This window comes from Pseudonaja textilis, chromosome 1 (genome assembly GCF_049901715.1).
Source record: "Pseudonaja textilis isolate UNSWEBS1 chromosome 1, rPseTex1.2, whole genome shotgun sequence".
Taxonomy (NCBI): Eukaryota; Metazoa; Chordata; class Lepidosauria; order Squamata; family Elapidae; genus Pseudonaja; species Pseudonaja textilis.
In genome coordinates, this window is record NC_141990.1 from 51,318,038 (window position 1) to 51,343,928 (window position 25,891).

The 25,891-nt window shown below is 37.4% G+C and overlaps 1 protein-coding gene across 1 annotated transcript in view; it reads left to right on the forward strand.

Moving 5' to 3' along the window:
• Positions 1-3,982: 3,982 nt before the first annotated feature.
• Positions 3,983-25,891, forward strand: part of LOC113433240 (calpain-2 catalytic subunit) — a 40,682-nt gene continuing 18,773 nt past the window's right edge. The window contains exons 1-7 of the mRNA XM_026695692.2: positions 3,983-4,444; positions 9,323-9,392; positions 17,415-17,533; positions 18,425-18,558; positions 19,721-19,889; positions 22,197-22,280; positions 22,895-22,980. Of these exons, the coding sequence (XP_026551477.1) occupies positions 4,208-4,444; positions 9,323-9,392; positions 17,415-17,533; positions 18,425-18,558; positions 19,721-19,889; positions 22,197-22,280; positions 22,895-22,980 (899 nt within the window). The 5' untranslated portion in view covers positions 3,983-4,207. The remainder of the gene's footprint in view (positions 4,445-9,322; positions 9,393-17,414; positions 17,534-18,424; positions 18,559-19,720; positions 19,890-22,196; positions 22,281-22,894; positions 22,981-25,891) is intronic.

Genomic DNA, 25,891 nt, shown 5'->3' on the forward strand with positions numbered 1-25,891 from the left:
AAGCAATTGAAAAGAGAATTACAACAGAGAGGGGAAGTTTAAAAGAGGGAGGCTAGGGGGGGGGGGGGGCAAAAAGACAAGATTGGAGAAGAAAGGGAGGGAAAAAGAAAAAAAAAGCCACGGGCTAGAACAAGATTTCAAAAAGAAATTTTTTTTTTAGAGATGAAGGATAATGGATAGTGCATAATTAAAGAAGATTCTGCAAGAGTGCATAAGATAGTATTGTAGTATTTGCATTTGAAATAGTTTGTTGGAATATTTAATAAAATATTAATGTTTAATAATGATAGATGTTAATATTTAATAAAATATTAAGGAGAATGTGTAAAATGATTAATGCTTAGTTATAGTTTAATTTGTTATTGTCTTAATGTTATTATAACTTTAGTATTTTATTTTCTTATTCTAAAACAATGTACTTATCAGAATTAGAATTAGAATGGAAATTATACATTTAACTATACTATAAGTTTACTATTCTTTTATTTTAAGATTTAATATGTAGAATGTACTAAACAGAAACAGGATGGAAATTATGTATTATTTTAAGTTCTACTTTAGGGGAAGGCGTCATACTTTAAAAGTGATTACAGGGGAAATTTTTTGTTAAAGAGAAGAGATAAATAGATGATTGGTAAAGAATGGACAAAAGATATAAGCATAATGATTTTGAAATAAGATGAAATAAATAAAACATAATTAAAAGAGTGAAAAGATGGGAGAAGTTATATAGAAAATATAAAATGGTTAATAAGATATGAAGGGTATATAAGGTGAGCATGAATTTGATTTAGGTCTGTCAAAAAAGATGTAACCCGGGGCTAAGCCACTTTTCAAAAGAAGTTCTATGCTTTATGTTTTGTGTGTTGATTAGTTATGTTTGACTGTAAACTAATAAAACCTTGGAGGAATGAAACCAAAGGGAGAGAAATTGGGAAAAGACATATATAAATGACAACTAAGGAGTTTTTTTTTAAATGTTTTGCTTTAGGTTATGTATTTTGTGTGCTTATGACTGATTGAGAATTACTAAAACTTTGATAGAAAGAAATATAATTGAACAAAAGTGAAGGGAGAAATAATGAGAAATTTGGAAAAGATATATTTGTGTAAATGGAAATGTGATAATGTGGAACTATGTTTTAAAAAATAATGCTTTATTTGCCTGGTTAAAATTTATAAGTAATTCTTAGAAAGGAGGTTTTATACTTTTATGTGTTATGTTTTGTTTGTCTTCAAAAATCAATAAAACTTGTTCTTAAAAAAAAACCTAACTTCTCGCTAAAATCATTTTAAACACAAATCCCTTAGAAGTTATGATCTAAACTTAAAATATCCATGTACCTAGTATATACTCACCCATCCATTTTTCTAAATACCAGATTTATTGATATCAAGCACTAAGAAAGGCTTTAGGATTTATACTGGCCAACATCCCTCCATCAATCAGATTGGCAGCTTATTGTTCACTGACAATGTTCCCACTTGTCAATGAACTAATCCAATTCAGATTTATTGGGTTTTGTTAAAAATCAATAATCCAGTTTCAACAATCAGATGCTTAGATACATTTCAAAAAATTTAACTGACAGCTATCACTTCCATTTCCAAGCTTTTTCTTTCTGATATTCTTTCTAATCTTTTTAAAGGTCTTTAAAACCCCATCTATAATGCCAGAAATAATAATAAACAAATACTATCAAAAGAAACCCAAAAGGTCCCCTCAAAATATTTTGAAAAACAAGCTTCTTTTGGGATGTGGAAGAAATCAGAAGATACAGCACATTCACTTTTGAAAAAGATGTATAAAAAGATGGACCTCTCCCACAGGGTCCATCTTCATCTCTACTATAACCTGCTGAATTTACTGAATTTACTTTTTGACTAAAGCTAGTGAAGGACTAAAATAATAGGGTAGAATGGTTGCTTGAGGGTTTATTTTTCTTTTTAAAAAGGTCTTGATTGCTTTGCTTTTTCCTGTTCTAGTTTAGAATTGTGGTGGGACTGTTTTAACTGTTCCTTTCTTTTTTTAACTATTATGAGAATTTTCGTGAGGATGGAATATAAACAATGGTAAAAACAACTAAATGTGCTTTCAATCTATCTTTGCAACAAAAAAAAGAAGGGGCATTTTTGGGTGGAACAAATTTCATTCTATATTGTATCTTATATTTGTGAAAGAATACATTCTGATTTTAACATCTTTTTACTGAAGTAACTGATTTTACATTATTTTTAATGAACTTAACTTTCCAGAAAAGAGATTAATTCTATAGCTTCCACTTTATCCTGAAAGATACTGTACAGGGCTGTTCCTCATCACTGGGTTAATGTACATTCCTCTCATTCTTCAGCTGCCAAAAAGGTATGCTGGCATAATTTGTGTGGCCCCAGGGCCAAGTTTTATTCTGCCTCAGTAATAAGGCTGGTGGCTGGTTCTGTTCTTGTACTTTTCTTGAGACATACGTCAAAGACAAAGATTGGTGGATTCCCCTGGCTGTGTTCCCCCTGCCATGCAGTGTTACCTGAAGGCTAGAAAAACAGTCATCAATTGCTGTCATTAATGTATGGAAAGTCTAGTTTGAGTAAAAGAGACAGGTGCCTGGGACAGAAACTTTCAATCGCAGGGAAGCTGCCTAAATGACAGATTGCCAGCATGGAAATTATTCATGCCTATAACCTGTAACTCAGGCTATATATCTGAACAGAGATCCAGCAATTGTCTAAAAAACCAGCAAACCTGACTCCTGAATCCCAAACTAGGCCTGATTGACAAGGGACATACATAAGCACAGGGGGCATGCATAAACGCACCAACATGCCTTCTATCTCTGTCCTATTGTTAAATTTTTATTAAATTTTCTTCAACTTATCTATCCCAATAGACACAGCACAACTGATCCACAAACAACCCAATCAAATTTTAGCCTAGTGGGTTGTGCAAATGCAGCTGATGTGTTTACTTTTTACCTTCACAATGATCTCTAAACTCAGAACATTAGTTTTAAGTGTGAAAACCAAGCTTTTAAAAGAACCATGTTGTACTAACACAAGCCAAGACTTATATCTGAGATGAAATGCACCAGATCTCATAGCAGTGCTTTTAGGAGCAAGGAATCAGAAGTTGAAACCAATTTATCTGTAACCGAAAAGGAGGTTCTAAAAGTGATGGCAAGGCAGGAAAAAGGTCCTTTTCAGTTAGGTGCTCCTGCCCTATATGTATGTATGTATGTATGTATGTATGTATGTATGTATGTATTTATTTATTTATTTGATTTGTCAATCGCTTACAAGATAATAGGTATAAGTATAAACATAATTATGAATATATGAAATGGATACATATAAGAAAAATAAAAAAGAAACAATAGGGCAGGGACCGTAGGCAAGTTTGTGAGCTTATGCACACCCCCTACAGACCTCTTAGGAAAGGGGTGAGGTCAATAGTAGACAGTCTAAGGCTAGTTTTTGGGATTTGGGGAAGAAACCACAGAGTCAGGTAGAGTATTCCACTTTTGCAATCATCCTTTGAGAGCAAATTCTTTTTATTTTCTCAGGATTTTGGTTTTTTTTTTTAGCATTTTTATAACTTTTATTGGTATTTCAATTTTCTTGTTTATTATATTTTTATTGCCATTATTATAGCTGCTACTGCTTTTTCACTTATGCTCTTTAAAAATATTGCTTTGATAGCATGCAAACTTTATGTAGAGCAGGATACTAAGTAATAAATCATTTGCGTAATTGGTTTATTGGTATGCTGCCCAGCCATTTCTAGTGATATAGAAGGATAGATGATAAGATGATTGAGAGAGAGAGAGGCGGGGAAGCCAATGGATCTAAATGCTCTTTCTCCTTGTCTGTAAAATCCCAGGAGGTGGGCACCTCTCCACCCTAAAAACTGATCGGATTCAACCTTCGTGGTCTCGATCCCAACCGTTTGTTGACATCCTTAAAAAATGCAGACGAGCCAGCCTCGCTCGTCTAGTGAGCTCGTAAGGCGCCGCAGGAGGAGGCTCGCGGCCCCTTTTCTCCAGCCTGTCCCGTGAAGGGCCGGACCAGCCACACCCCGGGCAGAGAGACGCTGTTATTTTCTCTCCTGGAAATGAATCACCCTCGGCCAATTTGGCTCTGAATCCCCTCCGCTCGCCGGGGCTTCCTTGCAAAAGAGGAAGGCGGGAGGAGCGCTGCGCGATCAAGCTGCACCATGGCTGGGATTGCCGCTAAATTAGCAAAAGACAGGCAGATCGCGCAAGGGCTGGGCTCCAACTCCAAAGCCGTGAAGTACCTGAACCAGGACTTTCACGCGCTGAGGAACGAGTGTCTGGAGGCGGGCAAGCTCTTCCAAGACCCATCTTTTCCCGCCGCCGCGCCCTCTCTGGGCTATAAAGAACTAGGGCCAAACTCGCACAAAACAAAAGGCATCGTCTGGAAGAGGCCGACGGTAGGAGACCATCACGCAGATCTTGGAGGGAAAGAGAGGAGGGAGTCACCCGGAGAAGGGGGAGGGGAGGAAAGAAAAGGAAGGCCAATATGATTTTAACGTCGCGTTTCTCTCCTGTTCGGGAGGGCAGGAGGACGACAAAGGGGCCTGGATGACAAAGAGGGGTTTAATTTCTGGGAACGCCCCTTTTCTGTTCTTTCATCCAGACCCCCAAATGCGTGCACTAAGGTGTCTAAGGTCACCACTGAGCCCTAGCGGATCAGGTCAGGGCCGAATTTGCCGCGTGTCTGCATCGGGATTGCTTAGCTTCAGCCGGCGAGGAGGACAAACCGAGCAAAAAAAAAAAATCCCTCACCAGCCAAGACTGCCTTTGCAAATTCGACATTACTTTTTATTTATGAACAGTGCTCGTTTGGTGCCCGGTAATCAATCTCTTTGAGGGGCTTACAGCAATTCTACAAATATTTTAAAATGCCATCAAAACGAGCAAGAATATATGTGCCAATTTATCACGGATACAGAACGTTGAGGAATCTGCTAAAAGTTTTGTGTTTTTCAGTCGTTCCACTACTACTTGTGATGTAGGATTGTTACTATATTCCTGATTATTTGGATTGTGGGATGATCGTTACTCAGGTTTAAGTAAATTATAAGGAAGGATATCCAGCTGTTCTGGAGTTAAAACTATCTTTCCAGTGTCTGTCAGCACCTTTCAACTAATCAATTTTATTAAAAGGCATATGCTTTTAGTAAAATGTGTTAGTCAGAAACAGTGCTATTTATCAGATTTTTTGTTTTTGGCAGCACAAATACAATTCTCCTGTGACAAAATTCTTCCAGTATGACTCAGTCTGCCCCAAAACACATCAGAGTATGAAGCCCTTCTGCCCAGAAACATTTCTAACTCCTACAGCAAGAAACCAGCAGACCTTTACTGTATTATCTGAAAAAGCTATGTAAAACTAAAACTCAAAGTCCTGTTTATAGAATATTTGTGTAAGCCATTCCCAAATTTGTTAGAGACTATGCTAGGAGAGGATTATGAAAATCTTATGAGATCTGAGGATACTAGATTGGGGAAGAATGATTTGCATACGTGCTGTCATGATCTTCCATAGTCAGTAAAATGGGGACCTAGATTGTTGAGGGCAATATGCTGGCTCTTAAACCACTTAGAGAGGGCTGTAAAGCACTGTGAAACAGTATATAAGTCTAAGTGCTATTGCTTTTCTTCCCCAGTCTAGTATCCTCCAGATCTCAGATTCTCATAATTCACTTTCAGCATAGCTTCTAACAAATTTGGGAAAGGTTTACACAAAGTCTGCTCTAATCAAAATTTTGAGTTTTAGTTTTACATAACAGATAAGGCAGCAAAGGTCATCTATTCCAAATCATTTTAGGAATAACTATGCCCATATTGAGAGTTTCTGTGCCTTTACTGAATGCTTTCAAGCATTTAACCTTCCAATTCAGAGATTGTATTCATCATACATTGAATTTCACCCTACATTGATGCTTTCACCTATTCCTTGTTGGGCCTTCAGAAGTGAAGATATGTCATCATTTCTTAATCTGGTTCTCTCCAGATGTGCTAGACTGGAATTTTCATAGATCGCATGCTCCATGAAAATGTTAATTAAGTGGGTAATCCAATACACTTAAGAGTGCAGCCAATTAGACAAATTTCTCCTGATGTTCTGTACTGATGTTTCACATTCTACTTCTTTCCTTTTTTATTTATCAGAAAAATAGGAAACCCATCATGTTCTATTTATACATTGTGGTTATGAGAACTATAACCACAAACTATAATCCAAAAATATTCAAAGGGCTATACCTCACTGCACTTCTTCATTGCCTTGCATTGTTCTTTTTCGCCAGCCTTTATACCTTAATCTCCTGTAGATGAATTGATTGATGCATTTTCTTACATGAGTTAACTTTACATCAATTTATTTCGCAGAAGGAGCTGATTGCATGTTTGCATCCTTTACTTACTAAACAGAGGGAGCTTGTTTCCTTTGTGATATAAGTCTTTTTGAAATAAATGGAATATTTGGTTTAGAAATCTCAGTATGTTTCCCATTGCCAGGGATACATATTGGTATATGTAAATACATGTATACAGACCTGCATATATAAACATTCCTGAGTGGATGCTAGCCATAGCTCCAGAACTCACGCTTTGAGGATGAAGGGACAGTTGAAGAAAACAAACTGTTTATTCAAAGAGCTGAATTTACAGAGTCAGTACAAAGTTTTCTTTGCTGCAGGTTTACATCAGGTTATAGGTGTTCAAATTTCAGCTAATCCAGAATAATGTGGTTTTGTAAGAGCCAGCAAAATCAGAAGAAAACTACACAGATTATGTTAAATAATAAATTAAAATTGAGCCATGCCTGTCCATACTCCCTTCCAAAAACCTTGGGATCTCAAGATACTGGTTTTAATTACCCAAACCTTTAACAAACTCTCTCTTGTTACAAACCTGCTACATCTGCAGAAGAGACTCATCTGAGAACATTGATATTAACCAAAGCCACTTCTAGAATAACTTTTCAATGTATGTCACTTCCAAACTGGTATGCATATCTTTGCACAGTAGCCAATGGTCTCTATATCTTGTTTTTTTTTTGAAAAGGAGCATAAGGTGCATCTTTTTAATTTGGCAGTTACAACTGAATAACTGGAATACAAAATCAACAAACGAGAAAAAAGCCAAACAGTGCACCGCCAAAATTCAAGAATGGGCTGGAAAATGAGATCAGGATGCTTCTTGTCCTGCCTTCAGGTGTTTTGGATAATAGGTCAATCCCCTCTTATTTGTGACAGCCCCTCAAATATTGGAAGACTGCTATCCAGTTGCTCCTAGTCCTTATCCATAGACTAGACAAGCCCAGTTCCTGCAACCATTCATTATGTTTTAGCCTCCAATTCCCTAATCATTTTTGTTGCTCTTCTCTACAGTTTCTAGAGTCTCAACATCTTTTTTGTGTTGTCAAAATGACACAGTATTCCAAGTGTCTTACCAGTGCAGTATAAAGTAGTGCTAACACTTCACATGATGATAATATCTCTCTGTTGATGCAGCCTAGAACTGCATTGGCTTTTTTGGCAGTAGCAGCACACTGCTGGCTCATACATAAGTCATTGTCCACTAGGACTCTAAGATCCTTCTCACAATGATTGCTGTTGAGACAGGTATCACCTATTCTATACCTGTGATTTTTCTTTACCTATGTAAAATCTTAACTTTTCTCATCGCTAAATTGCATTTTGTTGGATAGGGCCTAGTGTTCCTTCTGTATTGTGAATATGGATATCTTCTAAAATGTTGGCAATTCTGCCTAGCTTGGTGTCATCTGCAAATTTCATGAGTTCCCCTTCTATCCCCTCATTTAAATTGTTTATGAAGATGTTAAAGAGTACTAGGCCTAAAACAAAATATTGTGGTACCCACTGCTTGCTTTCCTCCATGTAGATGTAGTTCAGATAACAGATAATCAGAATTGGAAGGGACCTTGTAGTTCATCTAGTCCAACACCCTGCCCAAGCAGAAGAGCCTACACCATTTCTGACAGATGAGAGCCCAATCTCATTTTGAAAGTCTCAAGTGATGGCGCTCCCACAAGTTCCAAGGGCAAGCTGTTCCATTGGTTGATGGTTCTCACTGTCAGAAAGTTTCTCCTTATTTCCAGGTTAAATCTCTCCTTGTTCAGTTTCCATACATTATTCCTTGTCTGGCCTACAGCTGCTTTAGAAAATAGCCTGACCTCTTCCTCTCTGTGGCAGCCCCTCAAATACTGGAACACTGCTATCATGTATCCCCTGGTCCTTCTCTTCACTAGACTAGCCATGCCCAGTTCCTGTAACCATTCTTCATATGTTTTAGTCTCAGTCCCCTAATCATCCTGGTTGCTCTTCTCTGTACTTTTTCTAGAGTCGCAACATCTTTTTTACAGTGTGGTGACCAAAACTGGATGTAGTACTCTAGGTGTGGTTTACTAAGGCTTTATAGATTGGTATTAGTACCTCACTTGATCTTGATTGTATCCCTCTGTTGATGCAACTTAGGATTGCATTCGCTTTTTTGGCTGCTGCTGCACACTGCTGGCTCATATTTAGCTGGTTGTCCACTAAGACTCCAAGATCCCTCTCACAGTTACTGCCATTGAGCCTGGTTTCACCCAGTCTATTATGTATACTTTTGGTTTTTTTAGTTATAATTGAGTTTGTAGTTCTCCATTGAGAACTACAAATGTATCTATACATTTAATATCATCAAACAACATTTCCCTATCCCGGGTCCTTGGGAAGAACTTAATAGGTGGATAAAAATGTTGAATCCTGTCTAAACATTTGACTGACTGTGCAGTGAATGTTAATAATAATGCCTTTCAGTAATGCTTGAATGGTCCTGTTTAGGTTACATAAACAATGGCAGCCATAGCCTAAACATTGAAAATAAAAGTGAATTATGTTTATCTCAATGGTTTGAAGAACTTCGCTTGCTGTTCAATTTCATTTGTTTAAACAGAGTACTTTGTCTTCTATGAGTTTTAGCTAAGTAAGCTGACTGAAACCTTTATGATTTATGTTGAGAAATATAATCTCAGCATCTCAGGGACATTGATTCCACAGCCGAGGAGGTTCATAAATAAAACACAAACTCACCTTTCAACCAAAGGCCGACTTCTGGTGATTGGATCCAAATAAGATTGTTGGCAATGTTGTGGAAGTTATGTCTTCTTTGAGATGTTTTTGTCAACTCTCCAGGCTAGCAATTGTTTGGAATTCCCAAACAATCCTCTATCTAATTATTAATCTTATCCTTAAAACATAGCTCTAAAAGTTTTCTTTTATTCTTTATTTTGCCAGGAATTGTGTTCCAAACCTCAGTTTATTATTGGAGGTGCCACCCGGACTGATATCTGCCAAGGGGCTTTAGGTGAGATGTGATTCTTACTTTCTTCTTCAAGTATCCTTAGCATTATGTCTGCATTGCTGAAAATGCCATTTCAGAACCTGATGTCTTCTTTTCTGTGCTGCATGCAATCCAAGTTCTTCAGTGCTTTTTTTAAAAAATAATTCTTATTAAAGTTTTACAAAATTAAAAAAAAAACACAAATCATGTTTATAATTTTTGCAATTTGTCGTAGCATCGGTTTTCCCCATCTTCCCTTATTCATATCTACATATCTACATTATTTATATTTATGGTATTCAGCTTTGTTCGGGTATTTTCCCACGTCATTATAGTTGTGCTTTTAAAGTTGTAGCAACGTTTTGGCAAAATCTCATCTGCCATCATCAGGCTTCTGTATAGTGTTCGTCAGACGAACACTATACTTTCTTTTTTTTCTTTCACTTGTAACTCCATTATAAGCATATTCTTTTCCACATAATCCATAATTTTTTTAATCAACATGGTATCCGTGGGATTATCCTCCAATTTCCAATTGTAATTTTTCTCTTCTTTCATACTTTCCCTAGCATTGTTTGCCAGTGTATGAATAATTTGTGTTATGTCTCACCTTTACAAAGGAGGTGAGAAGTCCAAACTCCAAACTGAATACAAACAGGCAAGCAAATCCAGTAATTATAGAGTTAATTCCTTGAGCCGATAATGTTCTTGGCAGTCTCACTCACGCTGTCTGCCAAGTCCGACAAGATAACAGGAATATAAATCACACAAGCTGTCACAACACAGAATACACCGGAGCTCCTCTGAATAAATCACACGTTGTCCCGAACGAAGTTCCTAGAGCAAACACACCCACTTTTATTCCCTGTGGGGCATGTCACTAATTCAACTCACTCTCTCATTCGTCCACGCCTCCTGCGCTGCAGCCTACACTTTTGCCTGCGACACTGCCTCACATCAAGCCAGCATTCATCTGCTTGATCCCCTGTCAAAGGCTGCTCCAACATGCCCTCCTCCTTCTCCTGATTAGCCTCAGGCTGTTCCTCTCGGTTATCTGCCGACACCTGAGGCACAATTAGGGAGGAAGGCATTGCCGAAGAGGAAGGTCCTGGGGAGGAAGGCATTCCCAATACCTCCTCATATTCCGAATCCTCTTCCTCTAAGAATGCAGGCTCAGGACTCGGAGCCACAACAGGTATGTATGTATGCGTAACATCTGCATAGTATTTAATTTGCAATTTAAAATATTCCCACAGGGCAGTTGCTGAGGGTAATATTTGTGAATGAGGAAAATTCAGTTAAGCCAACTTCTGGGATGACTGTTGCCTGATTTCCTCTTTTTGTTTTAGAAAGTTTTAACAAATATAGCAGGACTTCCACAACAAGCTGGATTGCAAACTATCCATCTTAGTTTAATTGAGGATATAAAAATCATATTATCCAATATGTTTACTTAAGAAATGTAAGATAAGGATTCTCTGTCTTAGAATCCATGAAAATTATAAGGATTTCCATATATATTTCTATATGTTAGAACTTAAAAAAATAATGATTTTAATCGCTGAAAACCTGCTTTGAGTATTCTGAATTAACAAATTCCTCAAAGATCCATCATCATCTCAATGGCTTCTTATTGAGGTGTGGAAATTCACTAGCTTCCTATTCCAGCCAAGTTTTCTAAGTTTGCAGTTGTGAGTCATCTGATGAAGTGAGCTGCAGTTCACAAAAGACTACCTTTTAATAAAACAGTCTATCTGAAAAAGGTGCTACCAGATTCCTTTTGATTTTTGAATAACATCAACTAATTGGACGTACTTCTATAAGAGGAAATTATGAAGATCAGTTCTGTCTTCAAGACCCAGGTGCTTAGGCACTATATAGGGATGCTGGATATGAAGCATTGTGCAGTATGCTACACAAACAAACATGCATATTATGCCAATCCTATCAAAGGCAATCTTTCTTTTTCTTATGGAAATGTCAAGATTGTGATGATGTAGGGTGCATCCACCGGTCCCAAGACAATGTGTTACCTGTCTTCTGTCCCCTTCCACACCATGATTTAGAGCGCAAGTGGCATACTCTAGATGTCAGAAGGGCTCTTAGAATTTACATCAAGCGCACTTCCCCTTTTAGAAAGACAGAAGCCATGTTTTTCTCCTTTTCACCTTCTCACTTGGGGAGCAAGGCTTCTTCCCCTACTATTAGCAGGTGGGTCAGGATGTGCATCGCACAAGCCTAGAAAGCGGTGGCTCTTCTGGTACCCCGTGGTCTAACGACACACTCTACCAGAAGTGCAGCCACTTCAGCCGCTTGGGTCACCCAGGCATCCTTGGAAGAGATTTGCAGAGTGGCCATGTGGACATCCCTGACTCCCTTCATCAGACACTATCGTCTGGATTCCTTTGCCTCGGCGACGGCGGCCTTCGGCAAATGGGTTTTTCAGTGAGTGGTTCCACCATCGGAGTGATTGGCCAGACAAGGACCCGCCTGTGGACATGCAAGCTTTGGTATGTCCCATCCTGGGCTCTTGCTGCAGCATGGAGGAGAATGGGCGTTGGTAAATTTACCTGTGAACGCCCTTTCTATCTTTGCTGCGAGAGAGCCCAGCTCCTCCCTTCGTTCGTCCAGAGATGGTAAGGCATGTTAATGTATTGGATTGTTTGCTTTCAGAAACACTTCTTCAGACTGTCAAATATCTTCGCCAAAGCTGGGGATTCTCCTGGGGGCTGGCTTTTTATATATACAAGTACAGACCCAACTTAATGATGTCATAAGAAGGAGTCTACCCATCCTGGGCTCTCTCGCAGCATAGATAGAAAGGGCGTTCACAGGTAAATTTACCAACGCCCATTCAACATCCAACCATAAGGTCTTTAGTCTTCCCCTTTCTCTCAACCAATTCACTCTTCTTATGTTTGTTTTGCAATTTGATTCTCATTTATTCTCTATATAATGAAATAGTCTTGATGTATTTGTTTTGTGCTATTTTTTAAAAAATTTTACTCAGTCCGCTTTCATTTAGCACACATTCATTCTTGATGTGATTTTTTCTTGGTTTACCACATATGTTTTTAGTACCTCATTTTCACTTGTATTTACACCCTCCACTTGTTCCATATAAGCATACTCAGCCATTTTTGCTTCTTCCAGCAGATTGTCCTGGCAACAAACCACATGCTCCTTACTGCCTGTCAGCATTTGCACATTGTGCACCAATTCCTCTATTTGCTGAAATTTTTTTTTACCATTTATATATAATTTGCAAACATTCACTCCATTTCCACTGTCAAACACCAGTTTTTGCGGATTAGATATATCAGTTTTCAGATACATGCTGCTTCTCATTACATCGTACAGTTGATCTGACAGTTGCTGCAAATCAGTGATAAATTCTCCTTTATTAATGATCTCCAAACCAATTCATCTGTCAGAGATGTTCTAATCACGGATCCTGTACTGCTCAAGAGGTTGGACTGTATGATCTCTGAGGTAACTCAGATATTTAACTTTATGATTCTAATATCTTTCATTATTTTTGCAGCAATACAGGTAATCCTCGACTTACGGCCCAAATTGAGTCAAACATTTCTGTTAAGTGAGAATTTGTTAAGTGAACTTTGCCCCATTTTATGACATTTCTTGTCACAGTTGTTAAGTGAGATACTGTAACTGATAAGTTAGTAACCTGGTTGTTAAGTGAATCTGGCTTCCTCATTGACTTTGTTTGGCAGAAGGGGGCAAAAGGTGATCACATGACCCTGGGGCACAGCAACTGTCATAAATATGATTCAGTTGCCAAGCATCTGAATTTTGATCACGTAATTGTGGGGATGCTGCAAAAGTTGTAACTGAAAAACAGTAAGATGTTACTTTTTTCATAGCACTTTTATAACTTTGAACAGTCACTAAATGGACTGTTATAAGTCAAGGACTTTTTCCCTCATCCACACTCTCTTTCAGTTCGTTATTCTGCCAAGCATCCTGTTTGATACATTCCATTAGCCTAACTGCATGCACTTCCGTAATATTTATTTGTTTGTTTGTTGTTTATTAAATTTGAATATTTAAATAATGGTGTGTGTTAGGCTGAGAGAAAGAGACTGTTCATCATGGTTTTAGTCAATTAAGGCTTCCACATGATGCTTTTAAGTAAGATGGAGAAAGGTTTATAGTCTGTAGATTAATAGTCTTAGTTGTTCCTATGTCCTGTGCAGCATTTCCTACTAATATTAAAGCCAGTTATTTTGGCAATAGAATAGATAAATCTGTGGAGACAGTTTAGAATATTTTTATTGCTTCAACTTGTTAAATTTCAAAGGCTATAGCAGAAAAAGAAAGAGAGAGAGGGAAAGAAACAGATACGTTCATTGCATACTATCATGATGCTATCAAATTGTCGTTTCCCCTCCCCGCCCCCACTAAAAATCCTACTCCCTCTACAGACAGTTTTAGTGAATAAAACAAAGAATCCTCACAGCATGGTGGCATGACACCATTACAGAAAAAAAATCTTTTTCTTATGCAAATATGCTTTTTAACGGAGGAGACACCTGCCCCCTCCCACTCAGAGGGAAACTATTTAAAGGTCATTGATGTGATGCCATGGCAACATCTTTTGAAAAATGTATAAATACTAAATATGGTTTCTCTATGAAAACACCATTAATTTCCTTCCTTTTTCTTCAGTGATTCATTATATCCAATGCACTAAACTTCATGATTATATGCAACTGTGCAGCAATAACATAGACATTTAGCTATATTATAGTTTTGAGACAAAACCCTTCTCAAATATACTAAGGAATAAATAGAGAATTCTTTAAAACCAAGCTGTATGAATCCTAAATCTTTACAGTGGGAGGAGACTAAGGTTTTGAGCAGTTCTCTTTGCAGACAGAGAGAGAGCGACTCTTTGGAAAGTGAAGGCCTACCACCAGTTTGCTCTGGTGGTATGGAACATCTGGAGTGTTCTGTGCACCTTTGGCGTATAGCCATTCTGGTCACATGACTACAAAAGATGTCTTCAGACAACACTGGTTTCCTTGGCAAAGAAATGGAGATGAGCACTTCAACCTAGAGTTTGACATGACTGGACAACGAAATCTTTACCAGTTTTCTAATGTCAAGAAGAGTTTAACGAAGCTGAATTGTAGGTGAGAAGATGCTTCTTCTACACTGACAAAGCTCAAAAGCTACTGGTTATTCTTACTGGGTTCTATCTCTCTCAGACCCATAAGGTTTTCTTTTGATTACCTACACTAGCTTACTTGGACATTCAACCTTGATTCCTATGATATTATAGCAGCCTGGGAGATACAAGCCATTGCTTCAGAGTGCTTGCTGCTAAAATAATGGTTGGAAAAAGAATCTTGTAGATGGACTAAAAGGCCTAGTTCTTTTTCATATAAATATCACCAAGAAAATGATGCTGAAATAAAAAAAATTCTTAGGCTAATTGACCTTTATCTTTTGGTTCTTTTCATTAGTACCAAAAGAAATATATGGACCTTGCAAAAAAAAATACAAACGTCATTTGATTGCAGCAGCAGAGGAGTCAAATAAATAAATAGTACCAATAATCTATATTATTGAGTTAAGGTATTCAAGTATTTCCCATTTCCCAAGTATCGCTGAATATTTTGTCCCAATTCCCTGTTATATCTTCCCAGAAAAATTGAATAGCTGACCAGAAGGCATGGCAAAGGAAGACAAAGCAGAAAGCACATCTAAGATAAATTGTGCTAATCTAGATCAAGTGCTTCCAGCCAAGAAATCAAATGAGAACACAAGGGAGTAGGGATAAACAGAAATATTGCACCAACAGCATACTGGCAGCAACATAGCCATTTATTTAGCTGCCCTTATTCTCCAAATGTTGCTGGAGTATCAGCAAGATCCTGAGCCAGAACACACGCTGATTCTTTTTTCCTTTTTTAAGGAGAGCTAAGCAATAGGAAGCTTGTGCTACTGTGAGAGACTATGGGAATTAGATGGAGGAGAATTTCAGTGGGTTCAGAAGGTAGGTCAGCGGGAAGGAAATGTTTCAAAGAGCCTCTGCCTTAATTGTCTTGTTTGCCTGGGAACTTACCAAGTCTTGAACAGTCTTTGAGGTTGTTTTTATCCCTAGTATTAAAGATATTAAAGCCAATCTCATTGTATACATGTTGTATGCTGACAATTAATGTAATAATAATACCTTTCTGAAATCTATATCATTCTTCGATTTTGAATTAGTCAGCTATTGGAGCTTGTCATCTAACAGTAGTGTGATACAACTTCTCTTTGGTCCTCATTTGGTCTCCCTACCAAAGAATTAGTGTTAAAAGGAAACTAGGCCATCAAAGAACACATGGGCTGACACTTTCAAAGCTGACATCAGGCAGAGCATAGAAAAAGGCAAAGAAATAGTGCAAGATCATAAGATATGGAGAGACTTGACCCATAGAATCACCAGGAGTCAAACTCAACTGAATGGATAACATCATCATCAAATGTGAGCAAGGAGATGAAACTTATACCAACAGTTTTTGAGAACAGAACCTATATTAAAGTACAGTTGATTAGTTATGTACCATCAAGTCAATGTTGACTCTTAGCAACCATTTAGATATACTTTCTCCAGGATGATCAGCCCCCAGCCCCTTTACATCATGGGTGTCAAACTCGCCGTGTCATGTTGCTGTCACTTGATGCAACATGACGTTTTTTCCCCTTCATGGAGTTGGGGTGGGCATGGCCTGTGCGTGATACATCCGGCCCAAAGGCCGCCAGTTTGACATCTGTGCTTTACATCTTCTAACAATGCATGTTGGTTAACCATTTGGCATAAAAGACATGACGTTCCAATTAAACTGATTTATTGCTCATGCAGGAATCTACTCACCGAACAATACTCTTTTGACTCCACCCCCAGGTTCTGCCACTCCTTTTCCTACGTTATCCTCTTTTTCTATTTACTTTTTCTGTTTGCACCTTTCTCAGGGTCTTTGCATAATATGTCCACATTTTAATTAGCACATTTGTGCTTGTGCAAAAACAATGAATTGATTTATTCTGTAATCCCAAAGTAATATTATATTCATTTTAACTCAATTGCTTACTGCCTGTACCCCAGGTGTGAGGCAAAATGTTATCCAAACTGGAACTTGAAAGTTGTTAGTTATTTCAGGCAAAATTGTTACGGTAGCTATTCTTAAAGATGTCTTTACCAGAGGAGAAAACAAATCAGTATTGTTACTTGTTTATTTCTGGATACAGACTATTCCAACCTCTGAAGCACAATCAACATTCAGTGCCTGCCATGATGATCAGCTTGCATTAAACATAAAATCAAAGACGTCTGTTATGTGTGACTGGTTGAACTGAAGAAGGCAAAGTGAACTGTCCAATCCCAAAAACATTTATGGGAAAGGAATGCATGTATAGGAGTAGCATGCTTATGATCAAAGCAGAATTGTATTGGGTGGGGTGGGGAACTAGAATGTTGCTGGTTTAGCTAGAAGGTTGTTGGTTTTCTTTGGGATTGTTGTTGCCTGCACAATCCCTATTAGGTAATTTTAGGAGTGAAGGGTGGGAGTGAGGTATCTGCTGTTTTCAGTAATTTGGGGAGATATTTCTGAAGCTTTTCCTATTCAGAGAGAGCATATTTGGATATAGTGTTTGTTCCCACACACATAGCAGTGGCAGTCTTTATCTAGCATTGGTAGAACAAGTCAGCTGGAAATCCCAATGTATTCCAATGGAGCCAAGGGCAAAAGACGTGGTACTGAAGCATTATTTGTTTTGACTACTGGAACTGAATGGGGCTCATTGTTCCTCTGAACAAAAATGTATTCAGAATCCTTTCAGACTTTGTGTAGTTCTGTTACACAATTTGGGCAGCTGATGTTGTCATACCCTGTTGATCTGCAAATCAATATATTCTATTTTGGTTTCTTCTTATTTTAAATGAAATGTTTAATCTGGATTGGCCCATGAGACTCAAATTTGCTAAAGTTTGTTCTCTGCCTTAAAGTAGCATTTGATTTGATTTTGTTTTTTTAGGAGACTGTTGGCTTCTAGCAGCCATTGCTTCTCTCACTTTGAATGAAGAAATTTTGGCCCGGGTGGTTCCCAGTGATCAAAGTTTCCAAGACAGTTATGCAGGAATCTTCCATTTCCAGGTATCAAGGAATCTTTTCTGCTGTCTCACTGGGGCAAAGTTTACTAGATATAATTTGTCCCCAGGAATGTCATGGTGCTTTCATAACACTTTCTCAGCAGTGCTTTTCAAGCAATTCCCCACTTACAAATACCAATGAAATATAAATTTTCTGGAAATGTTGAAGACATGAGGTGGAAGAAGAGGGTAAATTCTAAAAAAAAATGTTGTAAAAGTATACATCAATATAATGTTTTGCAAAATGTAGCCTAAATAGAACTAGCATGATAGATATGTATGTATAAATATTTAGTCAAGGCTTATGATACGAGCTGGAGCCATGATGTTGATCAGCAAAACTGGTTTGAAGTTTTGGAGTAGTATAACATAAATGAAATTAATTCAGATTTGATACAAAAATCACTATCTTAATATACACAACGAAATTATAGTAATAGCAAGCATAAAGAAAAACATACATGGTAGAATCTGTCAACAGTAGAATAATTATGAGAGAATGTGGGTTCTCCATCTAGAGGTTTTAAGAAAAGCATGGACAGCTACATCCCATGAATGACTTAACTAGATCATGCTTGTAGTTCTTTCCAGCTCCACAGTTCTATAATTATATATTCCAGTTGTTCTAGAGTAGAATAGAATAGAATTCTTTATTGGCCAAGTGTGGTTGGACACACAAGGAATTTGTCTTGGTGCAAATGCTCTCGGTATACATAAAAGAAAAGATACATTCATCAAGAATCATAAGGTACAACACTTAATGATAGTCACACCATGTTCCTTGCCAAAGGAATCTTCCCAGCCTCCAGAATTTCCAATCAGCATTGTTGATCTAGAGTATGGCTATAGCTCATGTCATTGGGCCTTGATTGGGTTGTTTTCTTTCCCCTTTCAGTTTTGGCAGTATGGAGAGTGGACAGATGTTGTTGTTGATGATCGATTGCCAACCAAAAATGGAGAACTACTTTTTGTTCACTCAGCAGAGAGAAATGAATTCTGGAGTGCCCTGCTGGAGAAGGCCTATGCTAAGTAAATGAAGATCAAGAACATTTTGCTGCTTTATGCAAACTTTAGAAGTCTTATTTTATACTGAGTTTGTTTCCCAAAAGTGAAACGCAAAGTTAGGGTATGATATGGTGGACAGGTGTATGACTCTGAAGAACTATTTAACAAGTTTGAACCCCATATCTAGTATCTTGAACCTAGCTGAAAATAACAAACTTAGAATGAAAAAATTCAGAGTCTAGAAATTTCTTCTAACAGAAATACTAAAAAGGGTTCATAATCCTTGCACACACAATTGTATTTCTAAACACTCCTCCCATATTTTTAATGTTTTGGTAGCTTTCTATTGTTTCTCCTAATAACATTTTGCAACTCTCCTATAGAATGATACTAATAACACATTTTAAGATAGTAATAAAAGCAATGTATCCATTCATCTTTTCCCTCGACTTATAGACGTATGTAAGTAAGAATGGCTGCATGAAAGAAAGAAAAAGAGAGAGAAAATTAAGTGCAGTATAGCAGCAATTCTTTTTCACAATGTGTTTTTCTGTTTTTTTTTTTTTTAATAATAGCTGCAAGAAGAGGATTAAGTTGGATAATTTTATTTATACAAAATTTATTTATTTTGTATGTTGCTTCTTTATATCTGTGACCTATCTAGCAAGCAAGCAAGAAAGAAAGGGAAGGAAGGAGTTAATTATCTCCCTGTTAATTTGTATTTTTTGGATTAATATATGAACCAAAATATGGTTCCCACTTCTCTATCATTTGTGCTACAATTATCAGCTCAGAAATTATTTGGAAGGGCTTATGTTTAGGAAAATTATAAAAAAGATATTTGCCCATATTCCTCATAAAACCTTCATTTCTAACTTTCACAAACCATGACATTTGTTTAGAGCCAAAACAAGAGTAATGTAAAGCCATAACCATAACATCAGGGCATAGTTTACATATGGATAGTTTACATAAGCATAAACTATATACATAGTTTAATATGGCATAATGATGGATAACAGGCCAAGGGAGAAATAACTCGTTGTGATAGAGTCATATGTTGATGTTTAATCTCTCTTGAATGAAAAAAGAGACAGTGTAGACATCTAAGAATGGAGTTCCATCTCTGTTAAGAATGGATTTCAAAGTTATTAAATATTAAAAGTTTGGGTTGTATCTTTCACAGGGTGAATGGCTCCTATGAAAGTCTTTCAGGGGGGAGCACTACTGAGGGCTTTGAAGACTTCACTGGTGGAATTGCAGAGTGGTATGAGCTCCAGAAAGCACCACCAAACCTGTTCAAAATAATCCAGAAAGCTCTCCAGAAAGGTTCTCTCCTTGGATGTTCTATTGATGTATGTTAATACTATATTCTTAAAGTTCTTGCAAAGGAATCATTTAGCTGATATAATTGATAATTGCATGATAGCGCAGAATTTTAAATTTCTTGCTAGAACAGAAATCATACTCAAAAGCTAGAAAATCCATAATTCTTCCTTTTTTTAAGAATGGAGGTACAGCTTTGAAGTGGACCAACTTTGTCTACTAAAAAGCAAGAAAAGGCCAAATGTGTTGGGCTAGAAGCATGAAAGTGCTGTATTTTCCCCTATCATTCCTATGCTGCTTAGCCTCTCTTGCAGCAAATACATATATGAGTTGATGAAGGTTACAGATGAGGAATTAGCTGCTGCTACTAGTGTCTAGCCATCTTTCTGCAGATCTGGAGATCCTCTTAAATAAACACTAAGCCTCAAACCTTCTAGTAGCTACAGTGATTGACCAGAACTAGGCAACATGCGTGGAAATCTTTACTGAAAAGTTTGAAAATAAAAAGTGTGAAATTTTAATTTCTAGGCAACCAGCTTAGCTGATAAGAAGCAGATAATACAGTAAAGTAAAGCAACCGACTCAGTAGCAGATTCTGAGCAAAGATTAAAATACTCCAAATAATCCCCTCCAAATAGGGAATATTGTTAGACTGTTCCTCTGCCAGTATTTAATCTTTCTGGTATGAACTTTCAGATTTTTTTTCCTCTTTTGAAAACACTCTGAATCCAAACAGATTAGAAAACCCTGATAGTGTGGCAGAAAATTATTTGAGGTAATGCAAAAGAGGTCTTTTGATGAGTTCCAAATATAACTGTGGTCTCTCCTGCCAATCCTGGCTCTTTGTAAGCTGTGAAGCATATATAGATATTCTCTGCAAGGTTTTCTTATATAGTAAAGTGGCAGTGATGACTCTTCATTTGGATTTCTCAGTATACAGTAATTGCCTCCAGAATCAGACCAAATGGTGAAGCTTCGACTACTAAGGAGACTTCCTCAATATTAAGGGCAAATTACCAAGGAATTATTTATTGTCTATGTATATTTCTCTAGTGTTGTCTCTAGTGTTATCCAATGAGCCTCTCACTACTCTCTAAATTTTATCTTAATTATAAAGTTATCTAAGAGAATCCATACAATTTGCTAAGCTCTAAATCATGGTTTACAAGCCACACTTGCTGGGTTCACCCAACATATTGCGATTATGTATGAACTCAGCCAGTGACTGCTTTAATTCAGCTGCCAACCTTTCCAGCTGTGATAATGTCAGATCTGAAAACCTGTCTCTAAATAGAGAGTTAGCCATCACAGGTAAATTCTACCAGAGTTTCATTTTAAAATGTAGGAGGAATACAAAAAATGAAAACAGTGCTGAATCCCCACCAACTCTGGGCCACATTTTCTACCCACATACTATTCGCAGCAGCTTTCCTACAAGGAAAGATAGTTTTTAGAACTGAAACCAAGTTTGGGAAAATAAACTAGGGTGTGAGCCAACTGTGACACAGGGAAAGAATTGGCTGGCTGATGAGAGCTTGTCTTTGCTGGATTGTTGTGGCCCTTCTGGCTGTCCATGTGATTAGAGCAGATATATATTAAAAACTTCTTGGAATAGAAATAGGAATAGAAACTGAGCTGGAAATTTCCCTTGCCCCAATTAAAACATCCTGTTCAGTATACTTTGTCTCAACAAATAGGAAAGAAAATAGGAATGTTGTTTTCTTGCTGCCAAAGTTAATGCTAATTGCATGAGTTTCAGCCTTGAACTTAATAGGCTGGCCCCTCTCCAATAAAGTTTTAATGAAATATACAGATGGCTCTAGTCCTGATAGGGTATTTTTTCAAACACATGACAAACATTCAGGGTGGCAGATGACAAAAAAGGCAGAGATGGGGGTGGGGAGGAAATAGATGGTGGGGGATAATGAATGGTTATTAAGACTACTTGTACCACCATGTCCAGTCTGATGCTGTGCTAAGCCATTTTAATTATGATTTACCAAATAAATCACAGCAGACTGAATATATATATGGCATGAATTTTCACCATGGTTTATAAAACTAAATAGTAAGTTCTGAGAGTATCTTAATCCAACTAACCAGTCAATCAAACTAACCATCCAACCAACAAACCACATTATGGATTAGCATGGTGTGGCAACCCATTTCTGCTTCTGACCCAGACATCTCCATCACTCATCAAGACTACTAGCTATTGTAAAGCTAAACCTTTTTCTAGTTGATTCTGTACCCATAGCATTACTCAGTTAAGATCTGTCCTATTGCTGTCTCAGTATTCAAGAGGTAAGCAAAACTTAATTTCTTCATGTTTCTAGATCACAAATGCTGCTGAGACTGAGGCAGTCACAACCCAGAAGCTGGTCAAAGGACATGCATACTCTGTCACAGGAGCTGAAGAGGTAACATCTTCATTTTGGAAAAGGGGAAAATGAGAGGTTGTATTACATACTTGATTCATACTTGAATCTCAGGAAGGGAACTATTCCAAATAATATGGTAGTTACAGAGGCCATGATATTATATTCCTAAGAACCAATTTTGTGCCTAGTTCTCTGATATTTCCTTCGTTGAAATTGTTGTTCTGTGAGATGGTTGAGTGTTCTTTTCTCTTGTCGCTACATCGTTTAACCTGAAGGTATTTTCGTATGATTTGTGTAATTTGCATCATGATGTCTCACACAGTCTTGTGTTATTTGTGTAATGACACTGATTCATGTATCATCCTTTCTTTCCTTGCCTATCCCCACGGATGCCTATACACACACTACCAATAAACAAGCCACTTCACATTTAGCTTCTTTGCCAATAATTGCATGAGAAATTATAATTGTCCCCTCTCCCACTAGAGAGCAATTTATTTCACTGTCATAAAAATATATATTGTATATAAATAAATTTATGTGCATGTATGTGGGTGTGTTTGTAGCCAAAAACATTTTAAGGTACATTGTTTCTTTTTTCAGTTACTCCATCTATTAGTAACCTGATTTTTTTCTTCTTCTGGCCCTACCAGGTGAATTTCCGAGGCAGCATTCAGAAACTGATCCGGATCCGAAATCCCTGGGGAGAAGTTGAATGGACTGGAAAATGGAATGATAAGTGAGTGTTAAACTTGAAGGCCAGAGCTATTTGCTGTCTAGTGTGAGCGAATGTTTCACATGACATTTTGCATCATGAATGATTAAACTTTAAATAGTTGGTTTCCTTGAAAGCATGTTGGAAACTAATGACCCAAATTCCTTGTGTTTTCTATAGCACTTTAATGAGATACCTTCTCTTTTGGTGAGGTACATAATCCTCATTCATAAAAAGTTGTGGGTTTCTTCAGCTTTTAATACCAGCCCCCTCCAGCTAGCTATGTGGGAAAGATGCTCTTTTACTTTCCTATCATAACTGCTGCTCCTACAGCTTTGGGCCTAAGCATGGTTGCATTATTTACTGCCTGTCTAGTTGCTCCTTCCATCACCTGCCAAAGTTATGGGAAATTTCTGTTGGCTTTAGTGAAGGGTGTGTGTGTGGGGGGGAATCTAGCAGGTACATTTGGTGCATCAGCACGTACATTAAATAAAGTATTGCACAGGTAGTTTTCGACATACGACCACAATTGAGCCCCAAATTTATGTTGCTAAGCAGGACATTTGTTAAGTGACTTTTGCCCCATTTTACAATATTTCTTCCCACAGTTGTTAAGTTAATCACTGCAGTTGTTAAATTAGCAACAGGGTTGTTAAGTGAATCTGGCTTCCCCATTCACTTTGCTTGTCCAAAGGTCACAAAAACTGAACACATGATCCCGGGACACTGCAACCGTCATAAATATGAGTTAAATATGAGTATATGATGAGTATATGAATATAAATATGAGTATAACATTGGTCACCTAACTAGTTTGGGTAAGATAATATATATATAAGCTATGATTCTTAGTTTAAAGTGTGTGTTACTTTAAATGCAAAGCATGTATTTTGGGTGTGGTGTAAAAACACCATAAGAGGGAGCAAGAGACGCTGATGAGATGCTGACGAGAAGCTGACGATTCCCTGACGCTTTGCTGGCAATTACTGGAGTTGCAGAAGGAAGAGAGGAGTTTCTGAGTTTGTTGCATATCTCTCTACTGCGAAGAGATAAATTACCGGACTGTTATTTTGTAAGTGTACTGACCTCTCATTTTGGACATTGGAATTTGCATATGAATACTCCCTGGACGGACTGAACTAAGTGTATGATATATGGACTGTTTTGACTATGCTTTAACTCTTGCTGGAATAAAACTACTTTAATTGGCACTGTGTCTGCTTTACTGAGTGTAAGCTACACAACACTTATCTCACATATTTTGCCTGCCTGCCTGACTGCCCTGCAGATCTTGCTAGGGTGTATCCCTATCACTGGTTATGGGCCCAGCTGCACAGTCAGTCTAACCAGGATATAACAGGCTTATATAAAGTGAGAGTTAGTGTAGTTACACAATACTGTAAACAGACAGCTGTGTTTAATTATAGTTTAATATCCAGAGAAAGATGGCAGAAGTCAATTTACCAAGTTTGTCTCTAATATCCAAACTGGATGGAACAAACTATGTTTCATAGTCTATGAAATGCAGCCTACTTCTACGCAGAGAAGGTTTGTGGAATATAATTCAAAACCCACCAGAGGTAGATGCTTGGGATCCAGAGGATGAAAATGATGCCCAGAAGTTACAAGAATGGAAACTGAAAAATGAACAAGCTCTCTGTATAATAGGACTGACACTCAGTGACCAGCAGCTTGTCCATATTCGTGGAGAAGAAACAGCTGCTAAGTGCTGGGAGAATTTAAAGAAGATTTATGTTCGAGACAGTGTAGGAGCTCATATAAATCTTACATGGAAGCTGTTCAGAACACATCTTCAAAAGAATGGAGACATGTTGACTCATATAAACACTATGAAGAGAATTTTTCAAGAGCTGCATGAAAAAGAGCTTATCTTCACTGAACTGCATCAGGTTTATATAATTTTGTCTTCATTGGATCAGAGTTATGACGATTATGTAACTTCATTGGAAGTGCTGCCAAAGGATAACCTCACATTAACTGACATTACTGGCAGATTAATTGAAGAAGCCAGGAGAAGGCTTGAAAGGGATCAACTCAGAAGGGAACAGCCACAAGAAGAGGAATTATCTTCGTCAGCCTACACAATTAGAAAATGTTTTAATTGTGGAAGAAAAGGACATTTGGCTAGATTCTGCAAGAAAGAAAAAAGCCAAAATGCCAGCAAGAATGCTAAAAGGCATCAAAAGGATAAAAAATGCTTAGAGTTAGCCATGTATAGCAACCAAACTGTGAACAATAATAATTTTTGGGTTGTAGATAGTGGAGCATCGCACTGCATAACAAAAGATAAGAAAAGATTTATTAAGATGTCCACGAGTTCACAGCAGATATCATTAGCGAATGGCTGGAGACTTAAAGCAAAAGCTGAAGGTACTGCATATTGTCCTTGCATAAAAGAAAATGTAAAAATGTTATATGTACCACAACTTAAGTTTAATTTGCTTTCAGTTAGAGTTTTGATTAAACTAGGTTATGTAGTTACCTTTAGGGGAGAAAACTGCATAATAGAAAAGGAAGGTAAAAAAGTGACTGCAACTTTAAAAGGTGAATTGTATGTGTTAAATGATAATCAATTAGAGGTGGCTAACACAGTGTATAATAACGTTAAGCCTCATGATGAATGCGTACATTTGTTACACAGACGTTTAGGGCATATAAATTTTAAAATGCTCAAGCAAACTGTTGAACTGTCTAAAGGTATAAAACTGAAGCCTTGCAGTAAGTATTTGCACTGCAATGCTTGCAGTCAAGAAAAAAGCAATGTAATACCAGCAAATAGAGTTAATGGATTTAAGACTAAGGAGCCTCTAGAGGTCGTATTTGCTGATATTATAGGTCCTAAAAAACCAAGTGTGGGAGGTGCTCGTTATATATTAAGTATAATGGATCATTATTCTAGATATGGTTTCTGTTA